This window comes from Filicampus tigris, chromosome 13 (assembly GCF_054856515.1).
Source record: "Filicampus tigris isolate MCC_2025a chromosome 13, RoL_Ftig_1.0, whole genome shotgun sequence".
NCBI lineage: Eukaryota > Metazoa > Chordata > Actinopteri > Syngnathiformes > Syngnathidae > Filicampus > Filicampus tigris.
This window is the reverse complement of record NC_141229.1, coordinates 10,825,842-10,846,533: the sequence shown is the minus strand read 5'-3', so window position 1 is coordinate 10,846,533 and position 20,692 is coordinate 10,825,842. Positions and strand designations below refer to the sequence as shown.

General features: G+C 42.2%; 2 protein-coding genes across 2 annotated transcripts in view; one reads left to right on the top strand and one right to left on the bottom strand.

Annotated features, from left to right (window-relative positions):
• The first annotated feature begins 171 nt into the window (after positions 1–171).
• Positions 172–19,031, top strand: tgfb3 (transforming growth factor, beta 3). The gene is made up of 7 exons (XM_086048780.1): positions 172–860; positions 6,977–7,140; positions 10,060–10,189; positions 10,898–11,005; positions 12,635–12,791; positions 14,680–14,833; positions 15,678–19,031. The coding sequence occupies exons 1-7, from the start codon at positions 515–517 to the stop codon at positions 15,834–15,836; spliced, it is 1,218 nt and encodes a 405-aa protein (XP_085904906.1). The 5' UTR covers positions 172–514; the 3' UTR covers positions 15,837–19,031.
• ttll5 (tubulin tyrosine ligase-like family, member 5) overlaps positions 17,053–20,692 on the bottom strand; it is a 53,535-nt gene continuing 49,895 nt past the window's right edge. The window contains exon 31 of the mRNA XM_086048779.1: positions 17,053–19,593. Within this exon, the coding sequence (XP_085904905.1) occupies positions 19,547–19,593 (47 nt within the window). The 3' untranslated portion in view covers positions 17,053–19,546. The remainder of the gene's footprint in view (positions 19,594–20,692) is intronic.

The following is a 20,692-nucleotide window of genomic DNA, read 5'->3' as shown; positions in this document are numbered from 1 at the left end:
AGATTAAACCCATCCCAAATTGTTCGGCATAAAATGCCACTTTTGAATTTGGGACCGAGACGGACCTATCCTGTCCCATCTGGGTCTACACTTAGCCGCCCCTCCCTCAGAGACGTCACACCCAGAGAGTATAAAGTTTGCAGGGAGCGCAGTGCACAGTGCACTGTGCCGACGGTGAGATCTGCATGCTGCATCGCCTCCTCACCCAAGTTCAGGGACCGAGCGCCGTGCAATGGAGAGAGTGACCCACTGTGCACTGTGTGCGATGCCCGAACGGGAATGAAGAGTAGGACGCGTAGTTTTGATGAAGGCTTGAGATTCTTTGGCGCCATGGAACGGATTTGTACTCTCGCAAAGGCGCACTTTGCAAAGATGACATAGCGCTCGAGATCATGGGACTCCTCCAGGAACCGAACTCACTCACAACGTGAATGAAAAGAGGAAAGGGATTTGTACTCAGCGCGGTTGTTTCGTTCTTTTACCTGGGCGGCTGTGAGCAGAGTGAGTGTGAATTATGAATCTGGGCAAAGCGCTCCTGTGGCTCCTGCTCTCCAGTTGCGTGACAATGGTGCTGTCGCTCTCCACTTGCACCACGGTGGACATTGACCACATCAAGAAGAAGAGAGTGGAGGCGGTGCGGGGACAGATCCTCAGTAAACTCCGATTGACCAGTCCGCCCCAGACGACGGGTCCGAGCCAGGTACCCTTCCAGGTGCTGGCCCTCTACAACAGCACCAGGGAGCTCATCGAGGAGCTGGGGAGAGACCGGCAGCAGAGCTGTGGACAGGATAATACGGAGACCGAGTACTACGCTAAAGAGATTTACAAGTTCAACATGATCAATGGGTCGCCTGAAAACAGTAAGTCTGAATGTATTCCAAACTCTTAGCCACTATGGTATGTTTGTCATCCACTGTACAAAACCATTCTAAATGGCATTAAACAAAAACTTATTTTAAGTTCAAAATGATTCCATTTTTTCTTGGGGGTTAGTGTTCAAGTGTTGAATGGATACTGGGCATTATGGGTTTGGTGCAGTTTCTCAATCTTTTCTCAGCCAATTACTGTCTGTGTTTGTCACTAAAATTGTAACAAAAGTTAATATTGTACGCAAGTTAATTGTCATTTAGTGAGAGAGCATTTTGTTGAACAATGATACATTATTTGTAGAAGTATCATTTTTTGGCCAAGTAAGTCAAATTGGGTAATTTCCCACAGCACAATGTTTGGTCTAGTGATTAGCATGTTTTGCAAATCTCATCTGCATCCCCCCTGGTTGGTGTTTGCATGTTCTCCCCACGCTTCAGTGGGTTTTCTCCAGGTACACATTCCGAAAATATGCATATTCATGGAAGATTCTAAATAGTCTATAGGTGTGCATTTAATTTAGTTGGTATGAACATTATTGTTTATTAAATACAAAAATGTCTCTCTATGCCAATGACATATAGTATATTGACAGGCAGAACAATGAAATGCTGTTTCATTAGACCTGTACATCATGTTGAATATGTGCCTTGGTTCGGTAAAAATTGGGAAACACAGGTCTGTAGTGTATGTGCCCTGCCATTGACAGGCAACCAGTTCAAGGTCTACCATGCCTCACGTCAAGTCAGCTGGGATAAACTCCAACTCACCTGCGACCTGAAAGAGGAGAAGCACGATAAAAAAATGGATGAATGAATGGATGGACATCTAGTAAGAGTGGCAAAAGATTGAAGGCATGCTAGGAGCTACTTACTTATCAAAAGAATGGGGAAAAATCATTTTTTAAACTATACTAAAACTCCTTGGGGCTGACTTTACTTCCATTGGCAACGTATTCCATTTGCATGCAGCATAGCAGCTAAATGCCACTTCACCATGTTTGCTTTGAAACCTGGGCTTCCCTAATAGACCCGATTCTTTCAGACCTCAGAACCCTATTGGGGTAATATTCAAATAGCATTTTCTTAATGTATTCAGTACCCAAACCATTCAGTGATTTATAGATGTGTAGTGTTCCTTTCGCCCCCAAGTCAGCTTGGATAGGCTTTAGCTCCCCGCAACCCTGAACAGGATTTATGTCAAGAATTACTGTACCTATTTTAGTAAGTCTGGATCCTGAGAAGAAAGCAAATTTCACATTTGGGCCTAGTGCTGACAATGTTTTGATTTTCCAGATGTAAAAAAAAAAAAAAACTTTCATTATTATCAGTAAGACAACCTCATCGTCTTTTGTCATTTCAAGCCAGAAGGTATTCATTCACCAAATAAAAATGTGGCCAGCATGTGAATAATTGTGGGCTCAAGTGTATCTATTAAGATGCTGTCATTTGTTTGAGCGCAGTGTTTACGCGCGTGCAAAGCGGAGACCAAAGTAAACAGTCTAATTGAAATGAGCACCATTCCTCATACATACCTCACACCAAAGCCATGGGAACTCCAGCCTAATTCTGACACATTCCTCAAAGTGGGGGTGGTGGCGCGGGGGATTCTCAGGCAGTTCGCTTCTACTATCCACGGCCAACTCCAATACCTCATTTCCATTTTCAGGCTGCCAGTTTCCTAATATTTTCATCCTCCTTTATAACTTTCTCACTCCTGTTAACCCATTCATCTTGCAGTATTAAGCGGCTGAAGCTATCCCAGTGTTTTCATCCAATTCCTGTGTTCATCCACACTGGTATTTCCTGTATAAAACGCGCTCCAGTTATTGTTCCCGACAGTCGGGAACAGAAGTCAACTATATGATCCTCCAGATGGAGTTTGTTTTTTGAAGGTGGAGGGGCGCTGTCGCCCAATTCTGTGCGGATCAACAGGTGTTTATGCTGAGCTGTGACACTGAGCAGAGCCTCCGAGCTTTTGAGTCTCGAATCAAATCCGTGTCTCAGGTCTCCCACCAAGTGATCCTGACATTCCAAACACGCAGCTCAGAGGTTTCTCCACTGGTCAGAGGTACAAGCACAGCTTCCAAAACAAACACAGGTCTAAGGAGCGGGACCGCTGATGGCCGCTGCTCGTACTGGATGTGATAATACAAGACATGAGCTTGACTTACTACTGGCACCCATTGAGCAGCGTCTCCATGCGACATAAAACCCCAAACGGTGCCAACATACATTAAGTAGCAATTTTCTAGTCTTTTCCATGATATAATTTTAAAGAAAGCAGGGCATGTTTGGGCACGTAAGAACATAACGTCTGTCATCTTGATAATTCAGTTCATTTTCATTCCCACTGGATATAATGACTTTTACATTCGCTCTTTTTGGACGGTGGGAGCATGTGGGAATATAGTCAAGTTTTTCACGCCCTGTTAAAAAGTTAAACAGAACCTTTTCTCTCATTCTTCATGCAGCCTTTTTTTCCCCTAGACACGACTACCAATGTCAAATATTTGCTATTTATAAGCAAGAACTTTAAAAGTAATACGCTGATGCGTCCAGATTGGCGCTGACACCATTTTGCCGTTCAAACGTTAAAAAAAAACAAAAAAAAAAACTGACCTGGTGTGTACAAGAGGCTTATTTGGATCTTTTCACAGCGCCTTAATGCAAGTGCATCTGATTTTTACAACTGGAGGTTGTGTAACAGAGTGGATAATCACATCTGCACTGCCTTTTATGAGGTCAAGGCACTTCAGCAGCTGGCGTGCACCTGCAGCCTCGTGCTTCCTCTTTCCTTTGTTTACCCTCGCAAAGCTCTGGAGAGAGTGACATCACAGACAATCCTCCAGGCCACAGGGGAAAAGAGAGGAGATTCCCAAGTTCTTTTTTAATTCTTTAGTTTTTCTTATCTGATGTCAGACAGAAGACAGGAGGAGGATCAGCATGAGTCTGACCCTAAGGCGGCCTTCGCATTTCATAAAATTTGAGAAACAACACCAATTTGAATATTTGATGATTGGTCAGTAAAAACGCACCTCCAAAGTTGATCACAATCTGCACCATGGCACTAGGGGACTTTGTTCTGTTCTAATTTCGGAACTATTTTTCACATAGGAATTAAACAGTGAATGAATTAGTTCATTCTAACATCGGGTTGTTGAGTGCCATAATCTTCCGTTATGATGAAGCATTTGAACAACCTGAAGTCGGTGCACGGAAAGCTATGTCACTCCAAAGCATCCGCTGAATCGAGCTATTGTTGATGCTGAGTTCCAGTGCTGTCTTCCAGATCGACTTTCCTTGGCTTTGCGCGAAAACCTGCTCTCTGAGTTCAGTGCAGTGCCGGCCTTCTGCTGTGTGGTTTGTCAAGAACAGATCCCGTTTCAAGAAACTTGCCATGGATAGCATAAATTGTATGGACACGAAAGTTTCTCAAATTGATGCTGAACTAAAGTCGGGCACAGAAAAACTTGCAATTACGCAACCCTAGTCCAATAGTAATTGGTAAGCGTCACATCTGTCAGAATGGTACCTGAAAAGAAATAGAAAAATTAATTAATTGATTTTTGGGACACCCTGTATAATGGCGAAGGAATACGAACGGTTTTGTAGAGTAGTACTGGCACACAGTAACTTTCTAAAGGTATTGCTGGACTTAAGGTTTTGTTTTATAAAGTTTATAATGTATTCATGCAACTGCTTGTTAAAATTGATTTTGTTTGTATCGGTAATTGGCCATTATTTGTATTGTTCAATGGTATCATCACATAAAGAAAAAGCTAAACAAGTTGAGTTAAGATTTTGAGATGCTCAGTGAACTGAAGTCTCAGACGATTTGCTGATGTATCACATTTAACTCTACATTGACAACCCCCTCCCCCCCCCCCCCCCGCACCGACCCCTCCCGATTTTATTGTTTGAACTTCCAAATTGTACAACTTTTTGATACTTCAACTTTGGAGGTTCCACCGTAAAAGTTGTTGATGTTTGATAGTTACTTCACATAGTTTACGTCAAAACTTTGTCCCAGCATGTGACTCATTCAAATATTGGGTCATAAAATTAGTAAATATACTTCATTTTAATTATGTAAGCTATCCCCTCCATTTGCCAACATGGAACAAATTACCTTTCAAACCCTTGGCAAAAATAAGCCATAATGTGAAATCCACCTAAAACTGTTGCAATGGGAAAAATGAGGTCATCCAAAAGGAAACCAAAGACTTGATTAGAATTTCAAATCTGCTTTTCAAAAAGGGGGGCTTTCCGCCTACGGTGGGGGTTCGAGTGGGGGTGGGGTAGGGGGCGAATGAGTGAGTAGAGCAAAGGGCTACTGAGGTTTCCTCCTTGTAGATTGCGTGGAAACACTGGGCAGATATATAGCCTGGGATGGATGCTGAAAAGGTCAACTATAAATAGGATAACGTTTGTGGAAATATCAGATAATGGCTGGGAGGACGCTGAAGTAGGATTATGGGTCAAATGAAGTAAGTGGAGATGTTTGTGTGATGACACAGATACACAGCTGCATTTATGAGTTTCCATTGTATGAAAACAGCTCAAGGTGGGAATCAGCTGAGGCTGCGATAGTCTCGCTAAGCCTCTAATAGAGTTGAAGCTGGGGGTAATAAATTACCCAGAGCTTGGCTGTAAATGACTGTTTCCACTTGGCTCGTAAAATGTTTGCTATGTGCTTGTTTAGCTCCACGCTGCATGTGCCTGGCTTGTTAAAATAATAAACTATACGTTGATATCATGAAAAGAAGGGCGAGCGTCCGGTACAACAGGAAGCTTTTCAGGTGCAAGCACAATGCGGCCGTTTATATCCTGCTAAATGTCGGTGTGCTATTTTATCAAAATGTGCACGCGCCAGTGTGGTGTCTGACAAGTTATATACGCGCAATCACTCAATTTGGGATATTGTCCTGTTCCAGCATCTAGGCCCTCATTTCCCTTAGCCCAATTTCCTCTGCTTCTTGGGAATATTTGAACTACTGTCTGAGCACCTGTTGAGCTCCAGAGTTGATTGGCGGGCATGTTAATCTGGTTTTCATTGTAGCTCCAGCCATGCAACGTATTAGGCAAGGCAAGGCAATGCAGCTTTATTTATTTGGTGTCAGTTCATACACATGGTAACTCAGTGTGCTTCTCATAATTAAAAGTGCATTTTACAGCATTTACAAACATAAGAATTGAAGACATTTAAAAACAAAGTACAGAAATAGCATACCGAAATGACTAAAGGAGTATACAGTGCAAGAATGAGATTTTGGAAAATTCCTTTTAAAAATGTTTTAAAGGACCTTAATCGTAGGCATGGACGAAAATGCATAGTTTTTAACCTGGATTTAAAAGTATTCACACTTAGGGGTGACTTCAATACTACTAACAGTTTATTCCACTTGCATGAGCATAACTGCTAAATGCTGTTTCGCCATGTTTGCTTTGAACATGGAGCTCCACTAATTGACAGGAGTCTGCAAACCTCACAGTCCTGCTGGGTTTATATTCCATTAGCATTTCTTTAATGTATTTAGGACCTAAACCATTCAGTGATTTATAGACCAGTAGCGGAACTTTAGTCTGTTCTACACAAAAATCCTGCACAAAAAAAAAAAACAATCAAGGAAAACCTACTCCAATGCCCATCCCTACTATTTATCATGGTGGCAGCCGGCCATTCGGTATTTGCACCATTAGCATGATATGTGAATGTACAATGACTTAAACAGACACGATATCAACGAGTTGTTTCAAGCTTGAAGTACGGTTGCTCATAAGGGTAAAAAAAAAAAAAAAAAAGGATCAATCAACCCTGGGTGATGACAACCCACACAATGTACGGCACTTGCTGAAGAGAAGCCATACAGCACAAAAAAAAGGGTCACATCTGAGAAATTCTCTCTGAAAAATTGTATAAATCATCACAAAATAAACATGTTCATCCCTGTAAGAATATCTGTGGAAAACAGCTTTTAATAATAATATACCCAATGAGGTAAGAAGTGAATTTATGTTTCAATGAATTCTGCCAAAAGCAACATTCATTCTTGGGAGTCCCACATAAAAAGCTACCGTTGAGTCATGCTTTTCCATTTTACCTGCAGATGACCTCCCCTACTGCCCAAAGGGAATCACCTCTAAGGTGTTCCGCTTCAACGTCTCCGCCATGGAGAAGAACTCCACCAACTTGTTCCGGGCCGAGTTTCGAGCCCTGCGGATCCCCAACGCCAGCGCCAAGAAAAACGAACAGCGGATCGAGCTCTACCAGGTGTGTCAACGTGCTAATGCCCCCTTGCTCTCTCCCTCTCTCTCTCTCTCTCTGCCACAAGGGCCAACAGTACAAGGCCGCCGGCTGGCGAGGGGGCGGTGAAAACATTTAGATTAGGATGTCCAACTCCCTCCGAGTCTTCTGCTCTCAAGTACTGATCATTATTCCATGCGCTTGTAGATCAAATTAGAGCACATTTAAGAGCCTGCACGTCCATATTTCAGCAGGATGAGATTGCTAATCTGTTGTTGTTGTTTTTTTTAAATTTCATATAGTAGAGCTGCAGTCTTCAGCGTTGAAGATATAAGCCATAGAGTGTTCCCCTGCCATATCGTGGTTCAACATTCACGCCCCAGCTATTATCGTGTTTTATGCAATCGTTTTTCATTGTTTTTTACAGGATGCAGTGAACCCTTGCATAGTTGCGGTTTGGCATTTGCAAATTTACGTGTTCCCTTTTTTTGGGTGGGGAATTTATGTTCCTAACCTCTCCACTGACTCGTTGCTTTTATGCTCAGGACAATGCAATAAGTATTTTGCGGGGCCTTTTGGTGCCGCACACTATGTTGAAGTATGTTGAGGAGTTCCATTTAGGGAAAGGTAGTGCTTAACTGCCATCTTGTCGCATGGTCCCCATCCCTTGCAAATAGCTGGGCAACACTGGACAGGCAAGTGCCAGTTTTGAGTTGTGGGACTTGAGTGTAGCTCTACATTGTGCCGCAACATACCGGCATCACTGAGGTCTAATGGAAGAGATGCAGCATAATTAAAAGCAAGAGGAAGCGCTTGAGCTGGTACCCGGTTTCACTCTAGAAATAGTCGTTCCCACAGAGCAGAAATAAAATATGCCTGTGAGTATTGTTGTACAGTATACCGTTTGCACATGTATGTAATGCTGCTCTTTAAGTGGTAATTGTAGCAGTTGTTTCAAGATTTATAATTACCGTTACATCTATGCTAATTTTCATTAGTCTGTCTATGGCATTATATGTTAGCGAATTAAGATAGCTGACTTTTCTTAGACAATACTACAAGGTTTGGTTGAACATTTAGGTGTTTAGATATACAATTTTTATTTTTAGTTTTTGTGTAAACAGCATGAAGCAAGCACACTCTGCTTCTTTTTTGGAAAACTGCAAGCAAGAGTGAGAACATGTCCTAAGTCATACCTTAAAAAGTCTGTTTTAATAAATGTAAATATTTTTAAAGCATGTGGGAGGGGTTCAAACTTAAGGTCTGGAACGTATCCCCCGCGATAAACATGAGTTGACTGTACACATGTTTTTGGGGCATGTTTGTCAAGCGTCAAAGATTTTCCTCATTAATCTCTCATGAGAGACTATAGGAATAATGATCCAGTTCCTCCGTTTCCTGCCGGGTAGACAAGCGTCTCCAGACTGCAGCCCGCCTCTGTGGCAGCCACTGGACAGCTCTGAATGCAGACTGTCAGACCGGCAGATTGTTTCCAGGGGCCCGCGAGGAGATAGAGACAGGGTCACCCACCGGGGGAGTAAATGGAGCCTGTCACTCGTTCGCCCACGCACTCTTCACGCCAGAGCTGGTTGGCAGAATCCTGATACTGCCAGGACCTTCGTTCCCACAGGAAATGAGATTAGATTCTGGCATTGTTCAGGGACCTAGTTAGGCCTAGTGGCTCATGCTAATGACCTCTAAAGTGAAACACAATCCGTTCTGGGATGTTGGTCGACCTGTGATCTGTTCAGATTGCAAAAACAATGTCCCCATAGAAAGTAATGTAAATAATAGTTCCAAAGCTGAACTGCCGTCATAAAATATGTACCCCATTAACATTTAACATTCTTAATTGTCTCGCAAGTGTAAAAAGAAGTTAAGCTCCATTAATAGTAGCATGTCAATTAAACAAAACTTGACATAATGGTCCTAAAGGGTGACTCACTTGTGAATGTGAGACTAGCACTTTGTGTACATTGAATCCTCATTCATCGCAAAGAGTGCATTTCCCAGCAACCCTAGTGGGTGAACATCTGCCATATAGAGACCATATAAAACATTTATTATAGACGCTTAAATTGGTTCAAATATTTATACTTATTAAAATGCACTTTTTAAACAAGTATGAAATGTATAGAAAATACCGTGTGACATCAGCAGCAGCTTCTGAGTGTGCTAGCTGTACTTTACTGTTCACCGGTGTTCAGTAAACGGCTGAAAAAGAACATCAGTGACTGTGGAGTTCCTTTCCCACAACAGCCGTTGTTGAGGCTGCTTCATTTTTTAATAGAAGTTGAAGCACAAAAAAAACCCAAAGAAAAACTAAAAAAGCCCATTGTTCATTTGATACTTCGTGTGATGGGGTCGGCTGAGGTCTCACCTGGAGGACTGACCTCAACCGTGACGGCGGTCAAGTGTCCCAAAATAGCCAAAGAAAAAGCAAAAAGTTCATCCTCACTGAGTTGAACTGAAGTCTGAGGTTTCGTGCCAATTCAGAGGTGCATCCTTAAGGGTTGAATTCCAAATTGTACAAGGACTTTAGGGACATTGGAATGAGGTCTTTGCAGGTGTCGAATCCAATTCCCTCCATTTGCCTCTCGATCTGGAGCATGATGACATGTTTCGCAGGCAAATGCGGTGCGGAGCTACCGTGGTAGTACAACATGGCTTTATGGATCGTGCGGCACTGCCTCTCATGTGTGAGCTGCTGATGCGAAGGCCGGCCAGGGTCCCATTGGCAAGAGGGTAACACGCAGGCATTAACTTGCAAACTGGGGATATCAACACAGCCAGTCACTTTTTCCATGAAGAGTAGACATTTGGCCCAAGGCATCCCGGAGAGTCTGGCTCAGACAGACAGCTCTGCTTCTGTGTGTGTTTGTGTGTGTGTGTGTGTGTGTATTCTGCGTTTATGCAGCTGGGTCACATTTTCATCCTTCCTTGCAGATCCTCCAGAAAGACGACCCTAAAGCCAAACAGCGCTACATCGGGGGCAAGAACGTTCTGACCAAGGGGATGCCCGAATGGGTCTCTTTCGACGTCACAGAGACTGTGAGGGAGTGGCTCATGTACAGACGTGAGTGTGTGTTGGGGGGCGCGGGGGATTTGAGGTGCACCCTAATTCTCTCATGCGCCACATTACAAATTGTATTAGGTAAGATTCAAATTTGTCATGACACGGCACAAGTACAAGGCGATGAAATGCTGATTGCAACTAACCAAAAGTGCATAAGAAGTCATTAAATTCCGCCATTACATTTTTTTCCCCTCAATATTGCGATGGCGATGTAATATGCGATTATTTTTTCAAGGTCCTCTTCCCTTTTTTTTCATCGACTTCAATTCATTTGCTAAACACTCACTACAACAACTTTACCCAATTCTACCAAAACGTGGTGTAAACATGACAGTTAAATCCTAAATCAGATTACAATAATGCAAACAAATTTGTGACTTTATCACTTTCATTTTCATAAAACGATGGTATGTAAACACTGCACTTCTTAAGATTATCTAGACACACCGAACTGATCTAGACACTATATAAATCAATGAATAAAATACACATACATACTGTATAAAAACTAAGCATAGCGGCTGAGCGAAATGAAGCAGTTTTATTCCAAATTGCCGCCTTTGCGATTTGTAAACTTCAATCTCCCACATTGAGATGTCGATTTAAATGTGACCAATTGTTCAGCCCTCGTGCGAATATATTTGTGCCAAGATATGCGGCAGTGCAAATATACTGAAGTCCAACTTGTTTTTCCCTCCTTTCCCTCAGAAACCAATCTTGGCCTGGAGATCAGCGTGCACTGCCCATGTCACACCTTCAAGCCCAACGGGGATATTATTGAGAACGCCAACGAGGTGCTCGAGGTCAAGTTCAAAGGTAAAATTGTGGGCATACTTTGGGGTTGGTCGGCGGGGCAGGCTTGACGTCCTTTTCTTGAAGGGCGCAAGATTTAGTGTTGCAGTAAATCCATCAATCTATTCTTTTTCTGTACCGCTTATCCTCATCATTTGGGTTGTGGGTAAGCTGCAACAACAGCTAATCGCATAGAACATATAGGCAAACTAAATGAATTTCACATTCCATTGGTGGGCAGACAATCTGCAGACCTAACTATTTGTGAACATTAAAACGGTCGTTCTTCTTTAAGTAACTTCAAATCAAACAAAAGTAATACAATGATCACCCTCTTCAAAATAAAATATCATCATATCTTGAACAATAAAGAACACCAATTGGAAATCCACCAATCTATCAACTGACTACTGAATTCTACTGTAAATTTCAACCAAGTGTACAATAAGTCTTAATATTTTGTACCATTTACAGCAGTGGTGGAAAAAGTATAGTTTGACTCTCCAAGCATTTAGCCGTAATTTCCTCAAATGAGTCAATCTAAATGTATGTATTCATTGTTTATTCATTTATCTCATGCACTAGTTAAATGATTCATTGATTTATATAATTTACTTAGGTACAAAAATGTCAAATGAAAAACATTTACATTTAACATGTTTTCTTTTATTACGTGATTGGTTTTATTAATTATAACTGAACTAATTATGACAAATACCAATAATAAAATGTATTTTGACATTTTTTTTTCCAAGTACTCCACCAAAAACTTCCTTTCGCATCCCAAAACATGCATATTAGGTTAATTGAATACTTAAAATTGTCCATAGCTCTGAATTTTTGTTTGTTTATACTGTGTGTTCCCTGTGATAGGCTTGTGGCCAAATCTGGGATGTGCTAAAGGAAACCAAAAATGTACGTGCACCTTTTTTTTTTTTTTTTTACCTCATCTCCGAATGACCTCAGCTATAAAAATCAAATGTTGGTCCACCCATGATTTACAGTGGACACACATTTCTAAATGTTGTTATGATTTGTTCGGGGAATGTTTCCATTTGCTGGTAGTTTTTATGTAAATTGGACCCTGCCTTAACAAAGGGCAGCGGATTGAAAACGCCTGTATATGAAAATGAAATTCTACACACACCAAAAATCTTGTTCCACTCCTCTGATGTTCATTCATTCATGAACGAATGATTGAATACTCATCATTACGGTGTCTTTGATAAAGGTAATGGCTCTCCCTCCACCAAAGAAGGCAGGCCGAGAGCATGGGAATGACATCGATCTGGTATCTCGCTTAGTACAAGGGGCCCCCGGGCCCCGGGTCCTGGGAACGCTCCGGAACGGGCTTGGCCACAAGGAATGTGCTGCCATGGCGCTCAGACGTTTGGCCCTAATTAAAATGGGGCCAACATATCCACCAGCAGCATCTCTCCTGAGATATGTGCTGCTTTAGCCATCAGGTCGAAAGCGGACGAGCAGACGGTGGGAAGAAGGAAGTCGGAGAGCAACTGCTATTGAAGGATGAAAAGTAAAGCCCAGTCTGGACATAACACGCCCGTAAAAGCCGACAGTTGATTATGAGCGTCGTTAGTTGCGGCTGGGGAACCTTTCTTTTCTTTTGTGTGACCGCCTCGCTCCCTCCCGCAGGTACGGAGCCAGACTTTGATGACCTGAGCCGCACCAAGAAACAAAAGGAGCAGCTGTATCCTCATCTCATCCTCATGATGCTGCCCCCGCACAGGCTGGACGTGCACTCTTCGTCGCGCAGACGCAAGAGAGCACTTGACACCAATTACTGCTTCAAGTAAGCCCACGACTGTAAATGTGTTTACGTGATGGCCAAATTGGGGGATTTGAATGCGGATTTGAATGCGGAACCTGAGCAGTGGTTCTCAAACTGGGGGTCACCGGACACAAACTATATGTTTTCTTTAAAAAAAAAAAAAATGTTTATCTACAAAGGTGGCTGACGGGGCAATAAAGCAATCATACTAAACCAATTACTAATGTTATTTGCTCTATTTTTTTCAATAGGTTAGAAACACTGAACCTTGTCCCCTGTGGCATATTCAAAACAGGTGTTTTTTGAGCATTCATCAACCTTCACAGTCTTTTGTTGCCTCTGTCCCAGCTTTTTGTTGCGGCATCAAATTCAAAATGAGACAATATTTGCCGATAAAACATCATCAGTTTGAACATTAAACATCATGTCATTGTAATGTATTCAGTTGACTATACATTGAAAAGGATTTGCATACCATTGTATCCTGTTTTTATTTACGTTTTACACAATGTCCCAACCGAATTGGAATTGGGGTTTGTAGGACATTCTTCTCTTCAACTTTATTATATCACATGTAGAATGACTTAATCTTGAAAGAAAAAATACCTTTTTCTTTTTCCTCTAAAACAATATCAATGGTAACACTAAGACTTATTTCTCAAAAGTAGGCAACTTTTAAATTCCTATGGCATTTAAGTGTACATGAGGTAGTCTGTTAAATTGCCATTAGGAATATGGGGGCGGGGGTTCAAAAATTTCTCTCCTCTAAGGCACCACCGAACCATAAATTCTTGTCAAGCTAGAACCCCCATGTTCCTATTATCATTAACCTGCAACTTACTTTTATAGACGTCAAGAACACATGCTTACATATTCAAAGTGCCTTCCACATTATTCAACTGTACGTACACAAATTCATATACTAAAATTAAATATCACATTTACATGAAATAGAGCCACAAATTTCACTTACTTACTTGGTTGGCACTGATCCCCTCCCTTTAGGAATGCCCTCACCTAATATGTTCCATGTGGGAACTCGGTATGTTACAGAGAAGTACATTCGCTGTTACGCCCACATTATTAATGTTTCTAACACATGCTGGTCAAAATAATGTTTTTTCACAAATGAAAGCCAGGTCCGACCTAGGATGTACATGAAAAACCAGCCCTCAGTTTACAGTGGAGTTGCTTTCCTTTGGAGGCGACGTAACCTGAATTTGTACGTAAGGCCAAATGCGGCGCAGTATTAATAACCTACGCTAAGACCGTAACACACGTTATCGCAGTCTTTTATCACTAGCTTGTTACGTCCAGCTAAAAGATATGAATAAGAGTCATTTTTGACGTAACATATCATGGAAGAAAAGTACATTGTACTTAAATGATGATATTGAAATATTTTTTTGTATTACAATCCATTTCTGGAGTTTAGATAGACGGACACTGTGCAACGGTGACTGAGTCGGAGCACGCTCTACTGGACAAAGCACACGATGACATCATTTTGAGCCATTATTCACTTCGCTGTCTCCTGTATATGATAAGCTGCATGTGTGTTATCGCGATCGAGTTGTACGAGCGGCGGGCCGACATGCGGGATGGCGGGCTGGAAGACCTCGCGTGTTAATCAGCGAGACGTGATGACATGATACAAGTCGGGATCTGTCCCTGCAGCTACTAGAAAATGCTCGCCACCCTCACATGCCAAGCATCTCCTCGCCTCCCATATCCTCTTTCGAGCTGACAGACACCTGGGCTCACTGGGAAGGGTAAATAAGGGCACACCTAAGAGTGGAATTTGGGAACTTCTCTCATCTGTGGCAGCAAGGCCACAGGGAGGAAATAGTTGAGTTACATGACCATGTTATAAAGAGCGCTAATCTCCTTTTTCCCTCCTCGTCTGCAGCAATTACGAGGAGAACTGCTGTGTGCGACCACTTTATATTAATTTCCGCCAGGACTTGGGCTGGAGGTGGATCCATCAGCCCGAGGGCTACTATGCCAATTTCTGCTCTGGTCCTTGTCCTTACCTACGCAGCGCTGACACCACACACAGCACGGTGAGACAAATAGCGGCAAATGCTAGGGGGCTATCAGCGGCCATTTCAGTTTTTATAAAATCTTCCAAGGGCTAAACTGAACTGAACTGAAGTACATTTACACTATATATGGTACTATTTGTTTCATGAAATTGCATTAGCTTAGTCTCAAAAGTCTAGGGCAGCAACTAATAATTATTTTAATAGTCTATTAATCTGTTGTTTATTTGGTCATTTAATAGATGAATTGATTTAAAAAAAAAACATTTAAATTTCCATCCCTTTGTTCAAAAATAGGACATTATTTCAAATTGACAGTGCAGAAAAGGATTCAGTTAATTATGATTCATTAACTAGTTTGGTCCATTAACATGTCAGAAAACAGGAAAAGATGTTGACCATTGTTTTCCAAAGTAAACGCAAACATTTTTTTATATTGATTCAACACAATGATAATCTGTCCATGTACATGGAGGACAACAGAAATTGCATATTTACTGTTCAGAAGCTGAAATTCTGAGCATTTGGACATTTTAAATTAAAAAAAGGTATCTTAACGATTCATCGATTATCAAAAACAATTATTCATTAATTTGCTAAGCGATTAATTGCAGATTAGCGATTAATGATTGCATTTTTATTCTGAACTGATCTGGATGACGTACCGATTGAATTAGGAGGTGGATTAAATTGAGAAAGTACCCACTGAAGGACCAGGTACCAAATGCATGGCCACACACTATCCAAGGACTATATGAAATCATTACAAATGTATTAATGAATTTATTTATTTTTGATTTGCTTTGAGAATTGCATTAAAATTCATGATTTTCTTATCCCCCGCCCCCATTTTCTCCACTTAAAGCTGCTGAGCCTCTACAACACCTTGAACCCCGAGGCATCTGCATCACCCTGCTGTGTACCCCAGGACCTGGAGCCCCTCACCATCCTCTACTACGTGGGCCGCTCGCCTAAAGTGGAGCAGCTGTCCAACATGGTGGTCAAGTCGTGCAAGTGCAGTTAAGAGGCGTCAGGGACCTCAGAGACACTTTCCTGCACTACTCAGGAGCGGTCCACAGAGGTTTGGGGAGTCTCCGCTGCCCTTGTACTTCAGCCTTGTCAGAGCTCCATCTCACTATTGAAAGGCCTGCAGACATTTGCAGCATCTGATCCACTTTGACTGATGAGGACGAACTCTCAAACCCAACAGACCTCTTGACGACCATCAGCCTTTTTTTTTTTTTTTTTAACCATCTTTCTTACGTTTTTACTTCATATTCCAGCATTTTTGAACAGCTCGTACCTCAGTGTATTCTCATCCTGTTTTTATCTAAAGAGGAATGGAACAAAAATTGTCTTGGAATGACCACTGCATTCTTAAGGACAAGAGAGGATGGAAAAAAAAAAAAGCCGGAGAAGAGAGATTGAACTCAGCATGACAGGACACATAGGACACGTTTGGATGTCAGAGCTGGAAAGCGATGCTGTGCTACACTGTGTATTTAGGATTAAATGCCGTTAAATAAAAATGATTTTCGGAAAAAAATTTAAAAATGCTGGAAACCAACCTAGTCAAAGTCGTATTTCAATGGTGATGTTAATACCTCTGCATTGCATCAGAATGGTGATTCCAGGGATTATTTCAGATGAAACTGAAGCCCTTCTGTTGTATGAGAGCCAGGCATGGGCATATAGCCACATTTCCTTGATCGACTGTGGTGGTGGTGGTGGTGGAGGGGGGGTGTACAACCAATTCATCCGTTATTATGGTTGGGATAGGAGAACCTCTTGCTGGATGCTCTGAACTCCGGCTTCCATGTCAGTGTTGTCTTTGTGCATGGCGGAGGTCTGCTTGGATGTCGACCTTATCTTGCACCATTTTGTTCTTTAGACCACAAACTAGACTGAATCAACATTGCCTCTGATTACAGACAAGTTGTGCACTCTGGTTTGCCTCATTTGCTTCAAGGCACGACTAATCAAACATCAATTGTAAACAATCAATCCGATTCCTAACGACTGATTATTAGGCCCATCCCTTATGAGAGCATGGATGTCACCGAGTGAACTATTTCCTAGATCCCAAACTGTAAATTATGTTCTGCTTACTCTTGGAAACACCTTTGTTTTTCATTAAAATGACAGTTGGGTGGAGCTGTTTCGTAGTATTAGAAATGTTGTGTTGTTTTTGTTGTAATTTTAGAGCACTTTAATTTAAGTTTAGCGAGGCAACCGCAACAATGAGGACATCAGATTTCACTTTATTTACTGTATGTTGAGTGTACATTTCGATATCATCGGCATGTATTTCACTGTCTCACTTTTGCTACTAACGGCATCAAGATCAAGATTCCAAAAAAAACAGCTAACATTTCCGTGCATGAGTGTTGTAAACGGTCAGGAATTGAACAGATTGTCTGTAAACTAAACTGCATTAGAGCAATAGAACATACACATTGGATTTGGATTCTTGTAATAAAGCATGCCGCTGGCGTAAAGAACAAACGAACACATGACATTTCACGTGACAACAATGTACTGCAAAACGTACAAGATAATGTCAAAATTGAATACTACAATTCTCACAAACTAAGCACGTCAATCGACAACATTTGAGATTGATGTGTGCGACATTCACGACTTTCATTTAAATGAGAAGTCAACCCCAAAATGTTCTTTACAATATGTTCTATGCGCCTCCACTAGTCTAAACACAGCAGTCTGATTAATGTTGCATTTGTGGAATATGAGTTAAGCAGCAAAAGCCACCCGGTTTTAGCCATCTCAGGTGGCGGCCATTTTGCCACTTTCTGTCGACTGAAAATTACAACACAGTTGTTCAGGGCTCAGGTAACGACCAATCACTGCTCAGCTTCAGAAAACAGGTCAGCCGTGATTGGTTGTTACCCAGTGCTAGGCATTCCGTCCCGGGGGCGGAACGGTCCCTCCGTCCCAAAAATGGGATGACAAGTTTTTAAAAAAATGGGACAAGTTTTAAAAAAGGGATGGACCAAGCAAGGGGCGGAGTTGAATTTTAGTCCGTCCCACTAATAATCCCTCATGCGTGTGACGTGGTCGCGAGGCGACCAAAGTTCATCTCAACCTACTCGGTGAAATGGGCAAACGACAAAAAATGCCTCCGAACGCATCAAATGCGCCACTAGTTACCCAACTGTGCGTACTTACTTGCATTGGGAAAGCTGTACACTGCACACGTTCGGTCTGCAAAAAGCTTAAAAAAAGAAAAAAAACACGTTCGGACTGCACGAAAAGGAGAAGAAGAAAAGGAAAAAGGAGAAGAAGGAGAAAAAGAAGGAGGAGGAGGAGAAGGACACAAACACAGAGAGAACAGAGGGGAACACAGGGGAAGCTCAGACAGAGAGAATGGAATCAATACAACGTGTGGTGGCAAGCGGTTCATCAAACCGTTAACCAAGAAGTGGGTGCCCATAAGGTAAGCGGATTTGAATAGCAAATTAGTCAGCTAAAAGCTTTAAATAAAGCTCTGCCGTTATCACCTCCCCCGCTGCGTCATGCACAGACGCTTTTTTTTTTTTGGGTGGGTGGGGGCAGGCGTAAGGACGGAACCGCTTTAAAAGGACGAGGACGGACAGTGTCTGAGGATGATAATTTTTATGAATAAGGGCAGAGAGACGAGGACGGAAGGCTGCCCAGGTCACAGACGGATGGCCTGGCAAAAAAAGGGTAATAAAGCGCCCAGCTCTGTTGTTACCTGAGCCCTGAGCAACTGTGATGTCATTTTTAGTCGACAGCAAGTGACAAAATGGCCGCCCCCTAGGATGGACAAAAATGGGTGTATTTAACTCATATTCCACAAACACAATATCAATCAGAATGCCGTGTTTAGTCTAGTGGGGCTGCATAGAATATATTCTTGTTAAGAAATTTTGGGGGTTCCCGTTAAAGTGATCACAAACATACATCATGCTGAATATAAATAAAGGTATACAGCAGAATGGTTTTATTAACAACACGCCCTGAGTGACTTCTCTATATCCACGAGGATGCTGGTCTACATGTGCACCATTAACTTCACCGAGTTTCTTCGTTTGTGCCGCAGCAACGGCCCAACAAGGCTGTACAATGTAATCACAGCAATCATTTACTTACCATGTTAAAGTAGGTCCAAGCATAAAAACATCCACGTGTCAGTTTAAGAAAAGGTTGCTATAATTAAACTCATCCTTTGGCCAGTGAAGATTTGGTAACTGTTTGTTTTCATCCTGGACTGGAAGTCAGTGTCTCATGCCAGGAACTTGTGTGCGTGCTTACCATTCACGGGATGTCTCGTTGATGGCGGCGGTGGTGGCAAGAGTGGGTTCATGTGAATAGCTTGCATACTAAATGCCAGCGGGGCATCTGTTGAAAGCTATCCGCCTGTGAAATCTTTCCGTAGCATCGGCACCACGGAGAGAATGAGGGAGGGAAACTGTTGGCGTGGAGAGCGAGCGCATGCTGGAAAAGGCCATCTGATATTAGGCCGCGCGACCAAATCCCAAACCTGCGTCAAAGCTGGGAATTCCGTGCCTGGCACGCGATATGCCATGTCTGCGGCAGCATGGCGGGCAAATTCATAGGAGCCTGGCACACTTTCCGCTGTTGTTCTTTCCCTTAATACATCAGTGAGCCAGGACTTGTTTGCGTGTGTGGTTACATGCAGAGACACCTGTCAGGCCAGCACAGTGGCAGGACGCGCCTCTGGTCACCCTGGTGTCATCTGGGCTCCTGGGCCTGCAGCAGCTTGCGGTAAGCAGAAAGTCCTGCAGAGGAAAGCAACACACATTTCATTTCACTTTTCCCTCAGAAATCGTGTGAGTTCTATAACTAAATATTTCCAAACATATTTCAGCCTTGACGTGCTGTCATGTCAAGCTAATCTGGCCAGTGCTTTTACAATCAGTATAGTGATGGCAGATGTAATTTAAGATATACTTGAATATATATTTGATTTCTGTGTCCTCTCATTGGTTTATGAGCACAACCCAAGTTCCAATTGCAAAACACGCCTGTGACATTCTACACGCATATAATCAGCACCTCTGGTGAGTATGGTATATAGGGATTACATCACATCAAGCCACCTGAGTTGATGCTTAGATAGTGCTTGGAAGCGATGCCATGACATCATTCCTTTTGTGACCTGACCTTTGTGCGTCTGGCAAAACAGTTAACTGTTTTGTGTTATGATTATTGGGGGTGATTGTGCTGACAAATATTTTGCAGATGACACCTATTATGAAAAATGAAAATCTGAAACTATAGTAAATAACATTATCATAATAGTAGCTACTAGCCTTAGGCTAAGGGGGGTATTGCTGACAGATATTTTAGAGGTTTTATTTTTAAAATAAAAAATGCGTCCAGCAGGGGCGGGAGGCGGCCCTCCAGAGGACCCCCAAAATGCTTGGGGCCCCTAGACAGTGTTCTCATTTCCCCCCGCCGCCCACTGAATGACGCCCATGATCCTGCATACCGTGAAGCTGTAATGTAGTAAAATGTTATTTAAGACATTGCCTGTAGACAGGGGTGCAGCCTGGAATTTGGGGCTCCGTGAAATACTGTACATCACTTTGGGCCCAACCACTTTAGTGGCATAAATTGAAAATAATTTGATTGTGATTTTTTTAATTTTTATTATTCTTTGAGTTACAAGCAACCTTTACATACGCTGTCACTCAATAAAATATTTTCTTTCATGAAAAATAGGAGTAATTAAGGTATTGTGATGCCCACGCAGGTAAAGAGACCCATCTTTACCGTTTCAGCCATTTATTAAACAGTACAGTCAAATACTGTATACAAAATACAATTTGAAAATATTCACAAAGAGATGCTGTAGGCCACAGCTCACACCCAGAT